The 23,141-nt window shown below is 33.8% G+C and overlaps 1 protein-coding gene across 1 annotated transcript in view; it reads left to right on the forward strand.

The window, feature by feature from the left end:
• The first annotated feature begins 398 nt into the window (after window positions 1-398).
• LOC125075762 (proton-coupled amino acid transporter-like protein CG1139) overlaps window positions 399-23,141 on the forward strand; it is a 34,551-nt gene continuing 11,808 nt past the window's right edge. The window contains exon 1 of the mRNA XM_047687485.1: window positions 399-817. Within this exon, the coding sequence (XP_047543441.1) occupies window positions 758-817 (60 nt within the window). The 5' untranslated portion in view covers window positions 399-757. The remainder of the gene's footprint in view (window positions 818-23,141) is intronic.

A 23,141-nucleotide genomic window follows, 5' to 3' on the forward strand; every position in this document is an offset into this window, starting at 1 on the left:
TGGAGTCAGGTATAAATCCATTTCATTCAACAAAGCGCAATCTTCCTCCAAGAAGCGCTAAACATGTTCTTAGAATATGCCCGTCTCCATTCTTATGTGGATTTTTTGTTGGAAAGTTTTAATGAAATATATTTTAACGTTATAATGAAGATGATGTTGAGTCTAGCAAAAGAAAGTCTTCTATGTGCGAATGCTCTACTTAAAATGTTGTCCGACGATCGATTTGTAACTGTTATTGCGCGTTCCAAGTTATCTTCGGCAAGAAGACAGAGTGGCGGTCCGAATGGTATACAAGTTTCAGAAGTAGCGTCTGGAGTGTGACGGTGCGCGTCTTTGGCGTCAGCGCCTCGGTGTCGTCACGGCGCCGGCTCTTCGCCACCGATAGCTCCAAACTCGAATCACTCGCTCGGCGCGCTCGTACGCGCCCCACCGCTCATTGCCGACTTGACCGCAAAAGTGACAACACGTATCTACTCTTGCCGACGCGTCTTCCAACTTTTTCTCTTACGAAAATACTGTGAAAAAAAATTACGCACAAGAAGTAAATAAAATTGCCAAGACGGCGAACGAAAAACAAAAAAACCGTTTCGCATTGCGAATATTATATCGCGACATTTGACGGCGGCGATTTTTTAGATCACGAGTCGCTTTCGGTCATTACTCGTAAATTTCTTTTAGCAAAAAGAGAAATAGTTTCTACTTTTTGTGCCGATTGCGACTCTTGCATCTTTGGACGTGGCCCGGGAACGAACTTAAAATGTCGAAAAAACATCTACACAATCAAGCTGCTATACCGTTAGCCCCTGCGGTATTTAAGGTAAGTTTAACGTTTAGTTTATTATATAAAAAAAAGCGAATTTTATTTTATGTCTCTAATACAAAACCTAAGGATGCTATGCGATAATTTAACAGTAAAAAAGCTATTTCCAAATCGTCAGTATTTTTTTATGACGATAATAAAACGCTATGAACTTCATTCTGCTGAAACGAATGATGAATTTTTGAAAATTTAATAATATTTAACACCAAAACAGCTGTTTGTCTCATGTTGTCACTTATTAAAGTATCATAATCTCAAGAGAGCTGTGCGATTTAAAAACCCTGTATAATACACAATGCTGAGCTAACATTCGTATGTCTTAAAAACGAATTAGTACCGAGTACAGTTAAGTATTTTCCGCTTGAACTTGTAAATCGCAATAAAGTTACGCGTACAGTTCGTTGTAGGTGTGCAGGCACTCGAGAAGTGAACAGTAACTCGTGGATCTTGACTAATATGCGCAAGCCTTAACTTTTACGCGGTCGCTCATTCGTTTCACGATTCGTTTTCACCGCTTGATTAAAACCTAGATCTTTATTTCCACGTCTAGGCGTTTACCACATGATTCGCTCTCTTTGATTGATGGCGTCGAGTCAAAGCAAATATCAGGGAACGGGACTATCGCCTTAATGTTATAAGTATATAAATGCCATTGTTCAGTACATTGCCACCGCAGGTATTTTATGACGGTAATGGCGCATAAATGTAAGTGCAAGGTTTTTCAACGAGCATGTAAACGCGGGAACATCGAACAAAGTTATTAGAAATGCGTTTGCGGTGAAATCATTTCAGGTATTGAATTTGTTGTGAGTACTGGAACAGTCTAGAACATGAATGACTTAATAGAATGAATGAAACTTGTAATGAATTTGTACATGGCTAGGCAAACGTCGGAGTACCAATGCGCGATTTCATTGCAAAATTACATTCAGTATATTGTAACTCATTCACTATGGTTTTAATTAAAATCACTGCCATGAAATTACATCGGGGTATAACTTAGATACTGGAACGATATCGAATATTAAAATTTTATTTATATTCGAGAACACTTTTGAAAATAAAAGGAAATCGAAATAATAATTACATTACCATGTGTCCGTTAAAACATTTAATTGTATTAAAATAAGTTTAATCTAAAAAAATTATACGATGCTACTTCCGTCAGAATATTTTAATATTTGAGCATATCTTCCTACCTACACAAAATATCGCGTTGGACGACCTGACCGCTGTTAAAACGTCGTATGTTTTTTGGTAATTTTTTGGCATCGTCTAATTATATCGAGTAAGTTAAAACAAGTATTTTGCAGTGCACATAGCTATGCTAATTGAACGATAAAACAATGTGTTTTACGCGTCCGATCTAAGTGCAAAAACCTCGCGAGTTAACGAAATATCGAAAAAAAATTCAAAGGATATTAGTTTCATTCCAGTATCACTCGATAACAATAGAATTCATTTTCCCGTATATTATTTTCAGACTTGGTAACATTTTTAATCGCACAAGAGTAGTCGGTCGTGTGAGTTTGTTAGTCATGACGTGGTGACGTAATACCACGTAGATCGATACATTTAAGAAAATATGTATTTCAGTTTGAAAATTATATATTTACCTCAAATAAAAGTAGTTTGAGCGTCTCTACAATCGATAGATTGATTTGATGTAAAGCTTTAAGGAACATACAGGTCAATATTAAAACTATAAACATTATTTTGTTTCGTCGTTTCCTTCAAACAAATTATTGTTCAAAATAGGCCATGTGAAATACTTTATAATTTATTTTACGATAAAGGCACGTAATTATGAATATAAAACGTTCGCCTTCGGCGTCACGACTTTGCGCGAGCGATGTACAGTTGACCACACTACTCATTGTTTAACTTACTTTAAATATAAAAAGCGTGTTGACATGGGTACTTGTAATCTTTATTGAAATTTATTGAAATATGGTTTAATAATCACATAAGTCGTAGATTAGCATCAAGATTGTTTTATCGTTTTAAAATATTGTGACTTTACTCAGTAAATCTAAATTATTAAATTTTAATTAGTCTCTTAAAGATTTCTAATACATTTTTCCGACGATTAAAAACGTATTCTTTCCTCTTCGCTATCTCATGGAATGCTACGATGAGAAGAAAATGTTATAAAACGAGAAAATAAACAGTCCGTCTGTTGTAAGACAATGAATTACTGAACGGATGCGTATCCGTTGTTACACGTTATTATTTATAATTGTAATGAAACCGTTACTTTGGAATTCAATGAATACTTCAAAAATTAAGTAATTACAAAACTTTTGACTTTCGACTTCAGAAGTCATAAAAAAACTGGGTCCTCTGCCATTTGGCAATGACACAGTATTTTTTAAATGAGTTCATTCTCATTTTTAAGCTTGTAAACATTTCTTTCATTATTTTGTTATTGATTTGAACTTTAGGTATTTCATCCCTGTGTTTAGAAAAGACTCAAACGCGTTCTTTGACATTGATATACGAGCGATGCTCGTCTCGTCGTATTTGGGTGTTTGACAAGAATAATGGTTTTTGTTTTATTGAATACAATAATCGTATTTTAGAAATTTATTCTTAAAATATTGCAAAAAAGTCACACCCATTCAAGCCTCTAATAACGACTGTTGGATACGATTTTTAGAATCAGAGCCATAAATAACCTTGTTTTGTCAATAATCTAGGAACTATTAATTAAGATCTAGTAAATTCCTCTTATTTTAAATGTATAGTGTAATAGTCAAAAAATATTAAGATAGATATTTCCCAAAGCAAACAATGCATGTAAACTAGTTCCAATGACACAAAATACTTCATTTGGTAATGTATGAGTTCGGGGATTTCACCGCGTGTAGAGTTATTGTTCATGAGAATTATTAATTTAACAAGTATTTTTTGTAGCAGGTAATTTCTGTTCCTTCTGAGAAACAAAGCGAATAATGACAAGATTAATAATGTTAAAGGTTTCTTAGATTTTCCGTATCGTTTTCAATGTATTGTGTAATTCAGTTCAAAAAATTCATAATCGAAATATTTTTAAAATATTGTATCACACGGATAGTGAGCGACTGAAGTAAATTAATTATTATTTAAAAAAATAGCAACATAAGCGATAGCTATGTTGATTCTTTCGTAATTCCACTGAAGTATGAAACGAAATCGGTCTCTATCGGTGTGAGCAGTATAGAAAAGGCGGGCGCGTCGGCGGCGGCGACTCGCTGCGCCCGCGCCGTTTCAACCGAATTACGAGCCACGCTTAGGCAATGGAAATTTCCACTGACTCCGCTCGCCGACCGCTCCCCTCCCCGCGCACACACACACAGCAACGCCGCTCCCCACAGATAATACACACAAGCACACACACACACGCAGAAGGGTCGCAAGCGCTGTTCGACTGCGCCCGCGACGCTAACATATTCAACCAGCTGTCTAGACTCGGGAATAGTTCTGAACTCTGATTTATAATACGAAATAGTGTACCTTTTATTTGGACAAATTTGTACTTAGTGTTCATTATATTGTAGTAATAATAATTCAATTGAAATGTAATAATATACACAACAATATACTGTAATAAAATATTCTGACAAATTATTTAGTCGACATATTAGATGGAAAAACAATAATTGATTCTGCAAAAAGCTGATAACTTGTGAATTGAAACGAAAACAAATGTTGAGCGGTTTATGTATTATTCATAAAACGTATCCAGCGATATTATCAAAAACCGTCACTGTATAAATACAAGAGATGACTGTTACTCGTTACAGATAAGGGTCGCTTTAAAACCCTTTGAACACGCGTGAAAATATATTCTTTTAGAATTATATTTAAAAAAAATTACAACAGGTAAATAATGTTATAATAGTAAATCTTTACCGTTTTATAACACCATTGAATAAACATTATTGTTGGTCGCAACAATGGACTTGGAGTTTTTCAAACACCGCACGTTATCTTTCTCAGAAACTTCATTATCGTTTCGTTTGTACTCGGAAAAGAAAAGACATCAACGAACAGATTCTCAAGAACGCAACAATCTCGTCACCGCGGATTTATTGTTCGTACCATACAATTTACCGATCTGTCTTCTATCACTATCAAACCATTGGTTACTGTGATTTTATAGGATATTCATGGATATCTGAAAACAATTAAATATTACTTTAATTAAATATTTTTTCCTATTTTATGTTACTCCCTCCGCGCTTATTTAGTTTTACCATGAATCAAATACCATATGTGCTTATCACAGATGGCCCATGGCCTAGGTCATCTAGTTCCCAGACTATCTTTTATCAAGTTGCATTACCCGCGAGTCTGTTATTTAATCGTGCTAAGGTAACATACATACACTCATAAGAAAATCAATTTGGGCATAATATAATACTTTAATTTGACATTCAAACTATCATACAAGTAATGTAGTGATTGTTTTGTTTAATATTTAGATATTCTACATAATAGAGGTCACGATTATAGACAAGTGGGCTGTGGGTGGTTGCAGGTTACCTGCTTTCACGGGCCAATTGTAAATACCGATGAGGGCGTCGAGACATGGCGGCTGCTACTGACGTAACAACTAATGAATCAGCCCCTCATTGCACGATTTTAAAAATATAATTAACTATTTGATTACTAAAACTAACATATTATATAAAACTGGAATAAGTGTTTGATCCTGTGTTTCAAGTGCAAGGAAATCAATGATGTGTAGTCGTTTTTTGTTTTAAAATAGAATAAGCCGATGGTGCCAAATCAGCTGATTGTATCAAGGAGCTATTTTTATCACAAACAATTTTAATTCAGTGAGAGGTTAATAAACTCGAAATAGCAAAGTGCAACAATTCTCTATTATAATAACTTTAACTATTGTGATCAGACTATGTACTGGAAATTTATAAATACATTTCGTGGCGTTTTTTTTTTAAATATTTTATAAAAATATGTAATTGATTTAATATTAAGTTCTTAGTAAAGTTCATTTGTATTCTCCCTGCTAGGAGACAGACGGTAAATGAGCCGCCAGTGACTCTCCTGCATATTTATGTATAAAGAGACAGTAACTGTGGGATTTAAGTTATGTTTCTTGTATTTGTAATTATCCGGGCTCATTTATACTGGAAAGCTGCATTACAAACGATTGCGCACGGTATGTTAACACGATCATAGTATATGTGGCCCCGGCATTATGATTAATGATTGAAACTTATCGTGGTCTCTTTAACTTGGTTTCGCGAACGTGCTCGAACATTATCCACACAACTTTTGAAATAATAAAATTTAAGATAAAGTAACCACCGAGTTCCGTTGCAACATATTATAATAGTGCTTATAACAATGATGCAATTAATTTCAACCATTATTATAATAGTAGGTACTAATTATTTTGTAATTAATCGTTATAAAAGTTGAATTAAATTTTAGTAGGTAATATTGCACACATCGATCGCGCAGCGGCTCAGTAGTGCTCTATTATCGCTAATATACAAAATCGCGATGTCTCTCCGATTTAAATTAATAATTAAGAAAGTAATAGTTAAAGAATTGATCTACACAACAAAGTCTTCGTCGTTTTTCAATTCGCGTGATTGAGTCTAGTGATTATCAAACAAGGTATATAAGGAACAGTAACTATATAAATATGTTAATTCGCCTGAGATGATTTTGAAAAATGCGAAAAGGTTTTTTATTAGCTCCGTGGATATAACTAGAAGTCATAGGCTATAATATGACGTCATCATTATTGTATCGCGGTTTGTTGGTTTTTTTTTCATAAGGGAGATTCTAAACTAGACTTTGATTCGAAATCTCTATTAATTCTGTAATCAGCGAAATTATTCGTCTCATAAGCCAGAGTCTATGGTTTCATGCCATCGATTACCGCTGCTCGCTTGATAAGATAACGCGTCCTTCACTAGACTCTGCTAATAAAATTGGGTTTGAGTTTTATATAACTCACTCGGGGGAGACGTGAGTGAGAAAGGAATACATCATAACCAATAGTGCTCATTCAGTCTTGTGTATCTTAATTGATTTAATTTACTTAGATAGTCGTACGTTACTAAAATCTAATTGAATTTTCACATGTTTGTGTTTATAATAGAAAGTGAGCAAATGATTCTAACAGCAATAGATACTTTCATTACTTTTCGGACCGGTAGGTATTGAGATTAGTGCACAAGCAAGGAATTTCTTCAGCTTTATAACACCTGTATAATAGCCATCAGTTATTTGTTAAAAGTTAACTATAATTACTAAAAATTCCATGTAAAGTATTTATTTTCCACAAATGCATGGATTATAAAATAGTTTAGGTTAGCAAAAGTTCGTATAATACAATGTATGTAATGGTGGATTTTCATGACAATAAGCCATTAGAGCGATGGCGCCGAACCAGCCGCTCCCCACAGGCCTAGACACTGAGTATGCTAAACTCACGATCCGAATCGAAAATGTTGCGATCCTCGATACTGGCGGACTAGATTACAACATGTTTAAAAATTCTATAATGAAGCCGAACTTATTCAACGATTTGCAAATTGACAACCACCAACATTATGAGCTTAACAACCGCGAGCGTTTATTAAACTCTATTCCACTGACGTTACATTTGATTTTATGTCAAAAACGATACCTTTTTTTCGTTTCTAATGTTATATAATAGAAAACTTTGAAGGAGGATGCAGCTACTTAAAAAAAACCTACGTAACGCATACATATCAAAACGAAAGAATATTTTCAATGTCAAATAGGCTGGTTAACATTAACAGCAATGATTTGTCAAAGGTAGCCTAACGAAGCCTAGGTAATAGTCGCCAAGACTACGTAATCATTTCACTGACGTGTGTTGTCTTTTTTTGTTGTTTCGTTATATTCAATGGTCTCATTACAGTAACAAGTGACATTAGTGTAACCAGCTCATTAGTTTAAAAAGAAATATACGTTTAAGTTTGAGCAATTGATGCTAGCTGTGAACTGATTGCTGTTATTGTGTCGCTCAACTGGTATTACAGGGCTATTGCTGCGGAATCATCGTTTGATACGTGATTTTCTGTTCAAATATTTATCATACGGTGAATACCAACGATTGCTATAATTTTAAATGTCATAAATATCGGGAAGTATGAGACGTGCGTAGTAATTTATAATGTACTACAGCGACAGCAACGAATGTGTTAGGTGTCCGATTTTCGGATTGTTCGGGCTTAATTCCTCTCCTGTCACGTAAGTAATGTCGTGCTCCAGGCTCGCTCGCAGTCGCCTTATTTATGATTACTAATCGAGCGATTCGTATTTCACGTGTCATGTGATACGGAGCGCTTGGTAACGGACTCTGCTGACGTCACGACGGCTTTTGCTAACTTTGATAATTAGAGCCTTCGTTTTTTGCTTAACATAAATATTTTGTTGTATTTGTGATTGTTTCTGTTCGATTTACTTTACACCGACGCAAACATTATTGTACGAAATAATATACTTATGTCGATTTTTTTCACGATTTACTTATCCATTTATTATAAATACACTAAACGATGATATTATAAATATATACTAAAACCGCTTCTAAAAATATATTAATTGAATTCTGAAACGCCATATATGTATATATCAGGAGACAAGTGTATACAGAAAACGGAAAATGTGCCAAGTCCACGAGAACGATGTCACAAGAATAACTTTTCTATTAAAATACATACAGGAAAAATATAGGGCGCCGTTAATTGTATAATGACTTGGAATTTTATCATAGCAGTAACGGTTGTTAATGTTACCATATTCTCCTCAAACAATCCTACAATTTCTGATTGGTCTTTCATCTATTTTGGAACAGTTTGCCACTTGGGAGGCAACGACCGAGACGGATCCACTGAATTCATGAAAACCAAATATCCGAATAATTTTATTTTCAACGACATATTTCAATCGTAGTTTTTAGCATGTGCCATTTTTGTGATCCTCTGCGTCGATGTTGGACGATCAATAAACCGTTATAGTGGATAAATATATTGACATTGACATTTGCGAGCAAATCGTGAAATATCGTTCTGTTCATTTGTTTTACTTTGCCATATTTATTTCCACTGGTTATTATTTGTTTTCTATTAGCGTACAGGCTGATGTGATGTTCAATACATATTTCCATCAATAAAATTTCAGTGCTCTACAGTCGAGTATATAGTATTTGATTATTCCCATAAACTTTATAACGGTATTAATATGAGTCGATTTGCATTTAGTGTAATATTCATAAAATATTAAACGGCCGTTAGCGAGACCTTTTATGGGATCTCTAAGCATCAGTTTATTTGTTTATGTTAAGCCGTTCTATAAATCTGCACACTTAAACTAGCGCAATAAACATGAGACTCTTGGAATTTCTTTCATTATCAATTTCTCAGATTATACGGTTACTGGCCAACTTATATTTTTATCAGTCTGATGCGTCCATAGGTATATCGACAGGTGAACAATTAATGCCATCAAAAAGGCCTGCGTTCCTAGGTGGTCTAGCTTATAAGGGTGCAGATTCCGATGGTTCCAGCACCGGGACAGATCCGTTTAAAAGTTCTGCTTTTTAGAAATTTCTGCTTTTTAGAAGCTTCTGATTTGCTAATACTGACACACTCGTTCATCAGACAACATCTAAAGCCGCGTGGACTTGAGTGACATTTATTTGTTCCTTTATATTATCTCTCGCACGAGATGTCCAAAGAAAGCTGTTAAACACTCAGGAACAAATTCCAATTGGTGAATTCTTTAATAAGTTCCTAGTTTTGTGTGACACTGATTAAAATTGTGCAACACAATTTAGACAAACATCCGTGACGTCATCTATTATACTAGTGAATCATTTATAAAATGAAAGTCGTGTCGAGTTCCATAGAAAACGTCTTCTAATTTAAAATCAAGTGCACTTGTGATGCGATAACGTGTCTCGTGATTGTCCGATTATTACATACCTAGGTAATATTAACTTCACGTTGAGTATACCCCTAATAATACTGGATGCGGGGGGATACTTTCGGAGGGGCCAATATCCAAGTCAAGCCTTAAGACGTCGATGGCAATAATTAAAACGGCTAAAATATTCGTTAAATATAGAGATCAAATACGTTATTTTTTGACAACTGATCAAGAGAAAGAAAACTACTACGCGCGAAATAAGAACCATATTGTTTTTAAAATGGCTTTTTCACTCACTTATGACATCATCAGTAATGATACACCGCGCGGTGTACCCGTAATATCGTTAACTATGTAACTACTCGTATTAGCGATTTTATTAAGAGATTGCATGTAAAACAACTTGCTGCTTCTAGTGTAATAAATATATTCCATTATCTTCACGACTGTACTCCTGCCGCCGGTTATCGTTATGCATTACTTGATGTTATCAACTACGGAAACGTTGAATATGATTCAAGATTGATATCATTACACTCGATAGCGACTCCATAATAACTAGTTAGGTATGTACCTTTTACCGGATAACATTTTTGCCTTTACGTACGAGTGTGTATTTATCTTCAGGTTGTTCTGTATTAAGTTTGAACGCGTTTACCGAAAAATGATATAAAAATAAATATCTAACGTTTCTAAAGCCTAAGACCACGCGGCGGACAAAAACTAGTATCTAATAATAATGCGTTTCATGGGCCGCATTATAAGCCGTAGCCCGCGAACCGGTTAAAAGCGGTTTGCGAATAGGACACACACACGTGCATAATCGCTCACATATAAATATACAGACAAACGGAGGCCAGGTTTATTTTATAAATACAGCGTGTTGTGGCGAGAAAGTTAATCCAGACGAGTGTCATGTGGCAGTAACGGTACCGCTGTTTAATGAAATCGCATTAAAACTATTGTGATACAGATCTTACACTTCATTCGACACATGACCACATACCTGGAATATATCCAAGGTCACCGATGCGCACCGATGCTGTTGTATGACATAGCTCGCTCGGCCTCTGCTCCAGCCCGCCTGGTACCACTATCCATCAAGATTCTGTGGGTGAGCCATTATAATAACAGGCATAAGATACTAAGCATCGTACTCCCGCTTGTCGGAGGAGTATGTTGTGGTGGAATGTAACCATTTACGACCAGGTGGCCAGTTGCCTTGCCTCCCTAAAATAAATTAAAAAGGGTTTATCGATGTTAAGCTTTATTCGAGTCCATGTTTGAAGTATTTTTGACTCGTCGTTATGCGAGAATAATTTAACTCAGATCTACCGAAAATTAAGAAGCAACAGCAAGTAACTCAGTAATCACTTGCTCTCATATTCGTCTTACAAGAATTCAATACAGCCCCGACATTTAATATGACACTGTTGGTATTGCCAACTCATTCTAAAAAGTCGAAAAGTATGAATTTGAACAAAAAAAAACAGATATTTTTTATCACATTTATTTAATACATTCATTTTTCTAACCTAAAACAAATACATGATGGAATAAAAACATGTCCCTATTAGTAACAACTCACAACACATATTAATATCAGAACAATTTAGGCTTTACCTATAAATGCTGTCTAGGCGATGGTCAGTGTTCAACTTAGCACCCGAACAACCTTTGTAAGCAAGCCGTCAATTAAATAAAAAATAAATATTTGAATAATACCTTATTTTTGTTTTTTTTTTTAGTATTTTTATGACATATATATTATATATATATATACGAAGAAATACAGTTATTTAAATAAAATTAGAAATATATAACAGTTAACATAACATTATAAACACCTTTTCATTGCACATACATATTATATCCGAATGCTTTATATATTTAGTATATAATTGTAATAGCAAATAAATTAATAATATATATTGCCTATTTTCTAACATTCATAATGGTCACAACATTTAATCGGTAGTCGTAAAAGACATCAATTTATTCGTATGTATCAAAATCTTTACTATAAACATACATACAGTAAAGGCTCATGCGGATGAAGACGACCACTCCCAAGTGTAGGAAAGGGGAAAAATCGAACGATACGGATATGTTGTACTTCCTGTCATTGATAATGACAGTTGCAACCGGGCTGTTCCTGGTGATAATAACTTGAGCAGACTCAAACTGGACCACGATATTTACAACAAATACTATCCTATAGACGATAGCCTTGTAGATGGCGTCTATTATGAACATCTTGGTTCTGTTGGTGATTGTCTTCGAAGCAGAAGTGTTGATGGACTGGCACTGCAACAAGCACTAGTGCTCGAAGCGGCAGCTGTTGGTCAAAGAAATAACGCATGTTAGTTTATGGAAGATGTCATCGAAGTTTGTTTCGAATTTGGATGAACACATTTATTTCGCGCTTAATTTTTTCATTTAAATGAACCAACTCTCAGCAGCAACTCACGCGACAACTATTGCCTAAGGAACTGATTTACTCTCGACGCTCAACCTGATCTCACAATAGACATTCGTGTCCCCTGTCCGATATATTCAACATTATTCAAAGAATAACTCATTTTTTTCGTGTTAGAAGTGGGTGCAATGATAGTTAAAAGGGTTACACACGAACCTTCGACTTTCTCATCGCTAAAAGGCCTGTATACCCTTGAGGGTTTGAGGAGTAAAACCTAATTAAATAAATAAAAAGTCACCCAGAGCCATGTATTCGATATTACAACATTATATTGTGTATATGTATATATCATTACACGAATGTGCGTGTATATGTATGTGTCAATATTATGGTTTATGAATAAAATTTTACATTCTAAGCAATAAAAGTGTAACCGTGTACGTGCGCTGATGAGGTTGGTGTAGATAACACGTACAAAGATATGTTGAGAAAGTGATGCGTTGATAAAAAGTTATACGTACACAATAATAAAACTGTAACAAGGCTTGACATGGATTGGCCACGTGACTTGAATTTTTGTCTGTCAAAGATATTAATATCCAATGTCTGTAAATATTATTTTGAGACGTTCTCGCTCGATATTGCTGTACAATATTAGATAACATTAGTTATCAATTGCATCACCCCAAATGAGTTGTATTGTTCAATGTGAGATAAAAAAACAACAACGTATCTTCAAAGGTAATTTAAGATACGGTGGTTTAATTCGGTGTTAGCATCTGCAACAGCCGACGGCGTAGTGTCGCATTAATCAGTCTGCATATCCGGTCGCTGTGGACGGACAGAGCGATTCTTTCAAGTCGAGTCACGATGTCTGCTTGTTATAAATCGGATTTTTAACAAAACTAGTATTTATACACATCTAATAATCGTACTGAGCAGAAATTTCTAGATAGATTCAGATAATTGTATGTTAGCCAATTCTGAAATAACTTGTCCCAAATACAATAACTTGGCGTTTATAACTTTTTGATACGCATAGTTGTGTAATATAAAGCATAGTGTATTTATGGTTTTAGTAAAACATAAATAAATTGTAACAAGTAATTGTATTGAATATAGAATATAACATCTAAATGGACTACTTCATTTCAATTCATGAAAATTTTATATTCATTTAACTCCCATAACTCTTTAAAAAAACAAGCAACGATTTTAACATTAACGTAGGCAACTATTCTTGTTATCGAGGAAATACCAATATTCTAACTTCCCCTTCAACCTTCGAACCTGGTTCCATTGCAACGCAAGGCGGCCCGTAAACCGTTGAAATTTTGAGGCTATTTGCTTAAGGCGAAGTGAGGCATCTTATTTTTCCAAAAAGTTATGAATTAGATCTCTGTGTTGCTCGTTACAAATAAACACTGTGTAAAATATATTGTAAGTTAGTACTCTTGTGTGTAGCAAGCGTATCAAATGTTGCGTCATAAAATATATGTAAATCATTTTCTAACTATAAATAGTATAAAAATTCCAAGTGATATTTTTCCTGTATTTGTTCTTCATTAAAATTCCGTTCGTCTATGAAACGCTGAGGTGCCGTTCAGATTAAAATATTATATATGAAACGCAAATATTTATTTAACCCTTATATTAGCTGTAGTAATCGTGATATTGTATTAATTAATATTTACATTAACACCAATTACCTTAATATTAACTTTGTATCTTGATAATAATTGCAAAAAAACACAATTCATATATTCATCAATAATTTAACAAGCAATAATAAATACACTTTATCATTGTTAGGGTTCATAAAAAAAAAATTATTATTATTACAGAATTGATAGTGTAAGCCTTGTTTGTAATCGTCTAATTATGTATTTATTTCTTACTTAATCTGACATGCGTTCTACTTGTTACATGGGTAACACAATTTGTTAATACATTTATGGAATTCTATAGTTTCCCTAATCGAACTGAAATTATTTCAGTTACAATACAACACCATTAATATTATTCTATTTTCCTTAAATATATATTTATGTGTAATATCGTTTCAAATATCCTGTTCAATATGCATTGTGAAAGTACCTACTTTTAAAAGCATTTTATACATATATATTTACGTAAAACGTGGCTTACAGTGACCGCTGTAATACTTTTCACGCGAGTGTGCGACGAAACGCACCCACGTGAGTACGAAACGCACACACGTGAGCAACGCAAATAAAACATATTACGATTTATTGTCCGAGTGTGTGCTTGCTTTTACATTCGTGTGTTTTCTTTCAACCGCACACACACATCGACCGCTTAAATGGCTCTCTTTTATAATATTGTCGGTTCAATATTTTCATTTAAACCGTAAAGACAAAATATACTTAGCAGATTTCAGTCGAGATTGTAATTGAGTTTAATTGTTCTTTAAACAAAAACAATTTGTATTATATTGTGATGGGAATTTGTGTTACCTATAGACGTATTAACTTTGACCGAAACCCATAACAATGAACACATTTTGAAGGGGGCCATTAAAATACATTGTAATCAAATAAAGGGAACATGTTACCTACATTCCGAGTGCACTAATAAACAAAGAAGCGTGCGACCCGTCCTGACCTGCCCTTTCTATGAAGTCAACGTACTCGTACATGGATGATATGATAAGTCAGTAATTTACTTATAAAACGAATTTACTAGTCTCTGCATTCTTTCAAATTTGTTATACAACAATAAAGATATTTAACGTATATGTAAAATAGAAATTAAATTAACAATTGTTCCTCAGTCTGTTTAGGTAGAGACCATTTTAATTTGACCCCCGTTTCGATTGCGATCTTGCCAGTTTAAGGGTCAAATTATTAGAACTGATTCACAAATCGTTCAAAATCAATACAAATATTTTTAGTAATAGATTTTTGCGACTTACTTTCATGGATCGTATTTCGTATTCGAATCATATTTGTATGGAAAATCTTATTTCAAGTTCTAACTTGTAACTAATTATAATAATTGCAAACGAGTGCAATTTCCGAAACACTGATTAAAGGCAAATTAACTAATTTGGCTTTAATCAGTGGTAGTTGCTAACCAATGAGCGTTCGGATTGTGGCCGAATCCATTGATCTGAGTTTAATCGACGTTTCAGAAACTAGCAGTTAATCTTTTAAAATGATATTTAATATATCTGAGTTACAAATATCTCAGGAAATTGGTGGTTTGAGATAAAGGGAATTTTGAAATATAAATATAATACCCGACAATTATTAGCCGACTTCAGAAAATTCAAATTCATTCTAGTCGTTTCACTATATTTTGATATTCGAGATATTCTCGTTAAATATTCGATTATTCAACAGCACATACGTATAAAACGAATACATAATGCTATATATATACTGTTAATTGATAATAAAAAATATTAAACGTTCAACAGTATTGTACAGTAGTTTTAGTACCATGAAATGTAAATTTCTAAAACTTCTTGCCAATGTCTCAATCGAAAGTTTAAAATGAACGATAGTCAATGAAACTTCATTAAAAATCCTTAAGTTAATATTAAAAGTACCTGAACGGGAAAAACAATTATATAAATTTTTTACCTAAACCAATTATATATAGAATGTATGTACGAAGACGGTGACGCGCGTGACGAAATTGTAATTTTCCATGTTTAACTGAAGAACCCTAAAATGATAAGATAGGAGACACTTTCATGTGTTATCTTTCGATAATCACATTCATGAGCACTTTTTATTGACAAATCCGATTGCAAGCTATGCATGTATTTGTTCATTGGGTTATGTTTTTATTCGGCCGACACGACGCAATGGGGCCAAGGACATTGTCTCTGAAACTATCCGAATACCTTTCACATTTACTTTATCATCAAACTAATGATACTACACTTTAAACTTTTTAAATCTGTAACAAATGACAGACTTTTTTTTAATTTTCAATATAATGACAGAGTTTCTAATTGGGTGGTTCGGAGTTACCTGTATTTTTATTGCTCTATACGCTAATAGCTCTGCTCGGTAGCTAACCTGTGGCCGAGGGTGACCCTATTAGGCTACCGCGGTCGGCGCCAATGCGGGGAGGCATCCAGACGGTTACGTCACAAACGAACTCCGATTCATACCCCTTCATGAATGACATTCGTACACCTCGATTGTGTAACAACATGTGAAGACCTTGTCGCTCCCCGGCACGAAATCGAAAACGAGTTTGGACTGAAAAACTATATAGGTAGCTTAAAGCGACAAAGTTCCAGAGTTTACCAAATTGAGCTTATCTTTTGGCCAGTGTCGTAGTCGCACACGCAACGTAATTACAGACGGGATATTTTCGGTACGCGCAAACATTCTTGAGTACGTCCGAAACGAGTTTATTTTTAATTCTAAATTTGCAAGCATCATGTTTTTGTATTATATTTATTTATGTAGAAACTTGAATGAAGTAAAAATAAACTTATTATTAATTATTTAATTTTATCAAATCAAAGGATTATTCGACTAGATTCGTGTTCACATTTATAATACTGGTATAGATTAATGAAAAATGTTTTTGTAATATCCGAATTTACAGTAACGTTTTGGTCAGTGCAGGAAGTACGTACAGATTAAATGGTTTCTTGGTAACGGGTCAGTGAAGGTCACGTCAGAAGGTATTTTAAGAGATTTCGCCTAATGGAGGTATAACTTTCATCGTCGCATCGCTGACGGCCCTGGGAACTAGGTTGCTAATGTCCTTGGGCGCGTAATTACAACGGCTCACTAACCTTTGCAATCGAAACGCAGAAATACAAAAGTTAATTGTTCGATTGATCCTAGTGTGTGTTAACCCGAGTCCCACAACAATAAATATAAATAAAGCATATTATTCGATACAAGTTAATGTATATCATTTATATATTTAAGAATATATAAGGTGAGTTTCTTGATATTTTATATTTTATCTAGCTGCCTGTACCCGGCATTCAAAAATGTGTAACTGACGATAAAGAATATTATGTTATAAATGTGACAAAATCTACAATGGTGTCAATTATGAGATTGACCTTCTGACGTCATGAGGAAGCGAACGTAGGGCTATCATCTTAAGGGTCACGTCTTCCGCGCCGCAGCGCCAAGACCTTCCTAGTTTAAGACTTTATATATTCCGCAATCTTATCTAGATCATGTTTAATTGATTCGTTTCACTTAATGAGTATTATGTCGAGGTAATAAAGACAGAAGAAATGAGTAATCTGTCCGTATAAAATTAGATAATTGAAGAATTTGTTGTTTGCAAGAAAAAAAATTGCGAGTGTAACATTATAAAACGTGACCCTGGAACTAAATACGTATTAATTCCCAATATAATCACATATTATTAATAAAAACCGGAGTAGGTTGCATACCATTTAAATTAAAAAGTTCCTATAGTCGATTCAGATCAATACAAGTACATATAAAGAAATGTTTACGCGGAATGAGCCCATCAAGCAAATTACCAAAATCTAAAAACTAGCACAAACAACTCAAGAATTGTTTAAATTATGATCCTATTCTTTATTTCATCATTATAAAAATAAAATACTACATATCTCAACAATTGAACAATAATTTGGGTCAAGTACGTTCAAAAGATAGTTTTGATCTACAATTGAGTATTTATTTGAATCAGCGAGCCGTTGTTATATTAGGCTTAAGCATTCAATGTCAAGATTCAACAGTATAGGTACCTCACTAACGTGACGTGTCATTTTAGTTAAATATTACGAAACCTTAGTCAAATCTAGGATTATAAACAAAGAAAAACAAAATAAACTTTTATAAAGTAGGCTTATACGATTCATTTTACGGGATAATATTCATATAATTCAAAACTGTTTTGTATTTTAAATTCTACTCATATAAAGAAACTCAGTAACTACCAAAGTGAAATACTAAATTGTACTGTCACCAGCACTAAAAGTGATGCCAATATACCATACATAATAAGATGTTCAGTGAAAGAAAACCCTATAAAAATAATTATATCCATTAAGTACATTGTTCAATCGACGTGTCAATGTAGGGTGAGAATCGGTATTTATACAAGCACAAGGGACAGCGGTAGGCAAACGGCGGCGTTCTGACAACATAAAGGATGTACCCTGTTTCATGAAATGTCAAATCCAGCTCAACACAAGCTGGAATTGACAGAATTGGCACGTTAGCGTTACTTATAGAAACTTGTATGGAATTTCGAAATTTAAATTCATCGTATAATCATTTCACATCGAAAGTAGTTTCACTACGGAGACATACATTAATCCGGGCTGTTAATAATTACACAATAATTAAGAACACTGATTTAACACATTGTGTAAATTACTTAGAAAAGTAAAGTAGATACTCGAAATTTGGTTTGGATTTTGTTCCGTAAAAACATATACATAAATAATACATGTATATTTTAGTTTGGTGTCTTCAAATATATATACACTCAATCTGCACACGATATTCGAATAGAGATAATTGAATCAGTTAAGATTACAAAGGAATTTTAAATAAAACTAAATTAATTTAAAGAAAATAATGATTTTCTTTATGTTGGTCTGTGATCGGCCTAACGCGTGCAATCAGGATGTTCACGGTCACATACCTCTTGAAGTATGACAGATTTAATTTAAAAATCTGTCCCTATCACAGTTACAGCTTCCGGTAGAGCAAGGTCGTTAGCTAGTTAAAGTTAGTTCTCGTTTTTGACTCCCATGGCCTCGACCCATTACTTATATTTCTTTAATTTATCTAATTGAACAGTTTGCAACAACTAATCTATTAATCGAACGAAGTCTTTTGCTTTGTTGGTTTATGTTGTATCGTAATAACTACTAAGCAGTTATCGGTTAAGTGATTACTAATTACTCGATTAATCATCTTATTATTTATCAGTGTATCACAGGTTTTATTATTTTTTTTTAATATCTTAAATATCATCAATTGTTGTTATTTGGCATATTGCCCCGTATGCAAAAATTGAATCAGAGTAGCGCGTGGAATAGCTGACGCTATACGCGAATAGTCCCGCAATTGGACATTAACGAGCAATTACTATTGTTATACTTTACTTTCACATATATTATGAATAACTTTAATAGTTTGATATAACTTGCACAGAGGAGACGATATGGCGGATAAACTAGAGAAGACGTAATGTAGTTATACCGGAAATTAAAGGGTTCTCAGAGAATGTTTGACGTCGCCGTACAAAGTCCACGCAAACAAAGTTACTGGCTGTAGTTAAAGTATTAAAAGCTGTCAACTGAGTTCGGATTTGTGCGGTCTAGTTCCGACGGAAATGAAAGTTCAATTGATTTCGAAATTTTAATGAATATACGGGGATGTTTTTAAACAATTTTGTTTCGTAACTAATTTCAAAATGTTCGCAATGACGTACATTCCTTTTGCAAATGTAGGTATAAGGTCAGGTACAGGTCAGGTAATGTAGGTAGATAATAAGCAATTTGTAAATTTAAATATCTGAAGAGATATAGATGATTTTTGAACTCTACTAACTATATACAGGCTCCCTAACAGGGCCAATATCAGAAATTTGAATGTCACCACTTGTGCTATGTCGCACTCAACACAAGCTTGATATTAATCTAAAGGAGAGGAGAGAGAAAGTAAAAATAATTCCTTATATAAGTAAATGACCATCAGTCATCGTGCTCTCGTTGTTTACTCAAACGAGTGGTTACGCTTTGTTATCGTCTATCATTACTGTCACGTGTTTATATTTTTGGCGACGCGACGTACTGTGAATGATATGTCCCTCCATGGCGGAAAGTACGCCTGGTACATGTTCGTATGTACAAATACTAGGCGTACTTAAATAACTACCGAGGAATCTTGACACCCGTCCAAAGAACACGTTGTTTGCCTTTTCAATTTCTCTTCATGCTTTCGAATGGACTTCGACTGATTTTTAATTGGTGACAAATAACAATAACAAATCAGTTTAAATTATTTCTGATTGATAATTACCGGTTTATTTATTTTTTCAAGAATGATTTAATATTCGATATTTTCTCTCAAATACTAATCTCATTAAAATAACACTAAGTTCACTAAAGACATTATATTTTTTAGTTAATTTTTGCCTTTTAGGATTGCAATGACTTATTTAGTCTGATAGCGCGAATGCTTGAAGTTTAGTAGTATTACAGTACTTATCTAAAGCGGTATACAATCTCGGTATACAAACAGTCTACCAAATTTAAAATAATAATTATTGTAGAGAACAAGACCAGACAGCCAGGAATGGATATCAATAGTCGGCTTCGGTTTGAATCTCTCCTGTGGTGAATGAAGTAATTATAAACAATGACAGCGATGTATACAACTTAATCTCTTATCAAAGATGAAGGAGCTATTTCGTTATTTTTAATAAATTTAAGATAACGTTATGATTTTGCCTCTTAAATATTAAACAACGTTATTTTTATTTCGCGTTATTTCGAAAGTTGATAAACGAAGATCGATCGGCTTATTACAGGCACTAACTTATCTAACAAATGCGAAATAAACTATTTTTAAATCAACATACGAGAACTGGAATACGTGGAATTTGCTATGATTAAATTAAAGGTTCTCGACGTTTTTTACGCACAAAAGTCAAGGCAATTTTTCGTATTTTTTGGTAAAATAAATACCTTAAAGGGATTATAGTGTTGCATTTTTTTGTACCGGAAGTCGCTTCGTGCTTGGTCGCTCGTTCAAGGATCCCTCTCGACCTTTGACCCTCTTCCCTCTCATAAAGTATTAAATCACTCTAATCCGGCTCACATACACTTATCTATTTCGCAATTGGAAATACAAATAGTTCCCGTAGTTATCTTTAGGTAAATAGACTGCCCAGCTGCTCTCTCGCCTGTCAGTGCGGAGGTGGGTCTAACAGTATTAGACTAACGAAGTTAGGAAACAGCGCAGCCTCGGTTATTTCCAGGAACCAATATTAAAGTGCAGTAAATAAGGAAAAGTTGCTCGCATAGCTTCATGCGATAAAACACCAAGTAAATATATAAAGTATGTGCTTATAAATATATGCATATAATAAAACAACGTTTTATTCTTTGAATAAAATTCAATTACCTTTAATACTTAGTACATTGTATTAAGAGTACCTACTACTTAAAAAAACTTAGAACATCATCGTTAACAAATATTTAAAATATTCTGTGCTACTTATTCAGCACTTCTATGAAAATTTTATTACAATTTTAATTATTATTACTCGGAAGATTTGACAATAGCGGTCAACATCCAAATATATTTTTTTTATGATTTAGTTATATATAATGTTCCTTTTATATATTCTATATTCGCCTTAAACTGAATAATTGTACGTATCTATGTCACTTAAATCTAAAGTAAAATGTTACAATCTGAGCAAAAATTAAGCTGGGCAAACTGCTCGCCGAGCACGACACGCTCAGCTAAGTTTCTGTTTTTCGAATATCTAATCACTTTGAATGTAGCGTTACGAATCAGAATAGATCGATGCGTCATTGCGAGCACAGAATCAAATAACCTTGAACTTCTACATATAACTATATTTTAATTGACATCTCATTATAAATGAATTGGAGCACGGCCGAGCACTGTGTTCGCAACGAACGCGTTACGTTACGCAGTTTTTTTTTTTATATACGGACATCGAAACGCATCACGCTAGGTGCAAATGTTACTTTACAATAAAATTTTTAATCTGTCTGATATTTAAATATCGCGCAGGCAAATATTACATATAGTATTAAAATCGCAGTAGGTAATTATTATATTTCGCTCAACATATTGCAGCTTAAAAGTATCACAAAGAACAACAAAGCTTAAACGATAATCAGGTCCATTCTTTTATAAAAGGTCAGCCTGTCTCGGTACCGCGTCGTTCATCATCCATTATTCTACAACAAAACCTCAATACTCTGTACTGATGTGTTCTTATATCCGATGACAGGTAGTGCATTGTCTATGTCAGGAGTCGTATTACGTTGTGACATGTCTCAGAAAGGAGGTGAATTTACAACCGTGTACCATAGATACATTTCTAAAATTAATTTAAAAAATCATCTAGTCTAAGTTTTTTTACAACTTGTATTTGATGCAAGTAATATTAGGTGTGACTTTTTGAGCATTCTATTTCCTAGAAACATAAATATTTTTTCTACATAGCGCTATATACCCATGTTTATTATGTAAGTGACGCAGTTGACATGTGATTTCACGTTACGTGTGAATAAAACCACATAACATACGTATCAACCGTGAAGAGAAAATACTTATAATATATTGAAAGTTTTAAAGTTCGGCAAGAAATCTCCAACGTGAGCTGGATGCACATAACACAAAACGTGTTCGAAAAGTTTCTGACAAGTTACCTTTCAGTGCTACAACTTATGTTTCTCAACATTAAGTACGTCTTGGAAGTCAACAAAGTTACAATAATCTCCTATCGAGTGATGAAGTTATTGGAAAATAAATTATATATTTTTTATCAATTTTAAAATTCCCTAGTGAATTATTAAATAATATTTGTCCTCTAGAAAGCGTTTCGCTCGGGTATTAATTTTTAATTGTACGACGCCGACTGCTGCTGAACTGGAAATCCTTTGGAATTAATCTGAAAATAGTTTCAACTAGACTATGTTTACAGTACGAAATGGCTGCAAATATTTAAAGGAATGTTTTGTAGGATTTTTTATATTCCTTTTCCTTTTTAATAATACATCTTGTAAAGGACAAGCGAGCTAGCAAGATAACAGACAGAAAACAGAAGTCGCAGGTGCATATCAGAGCAAAAGTTTATTGATAAATATGAATCTTATTTTAAATAAAATCAATAATAGATAAGGGCTTTTACGCAATTACATATTATCCACTTCAATTTTAAAATTGACTAACTTGACATATTACGCACGCAGCCACCAACGCCTACTTTTAAAGG

Source organism: Vanessa atalanta, chromosome Z, assembly GCF_905147765.1.
Source record: "Vanessa atalanta chromosome Z, ilVanAtal1.2, whole genome shotgun sequence".
NCBI classification, from domain to species: domain Eukaryota; kingdom Metazoa; phylum Arthropoda; class Insecta; order Lepidoptera; family Nymphalidae; genus Vanessa; species Vanessa atalanta.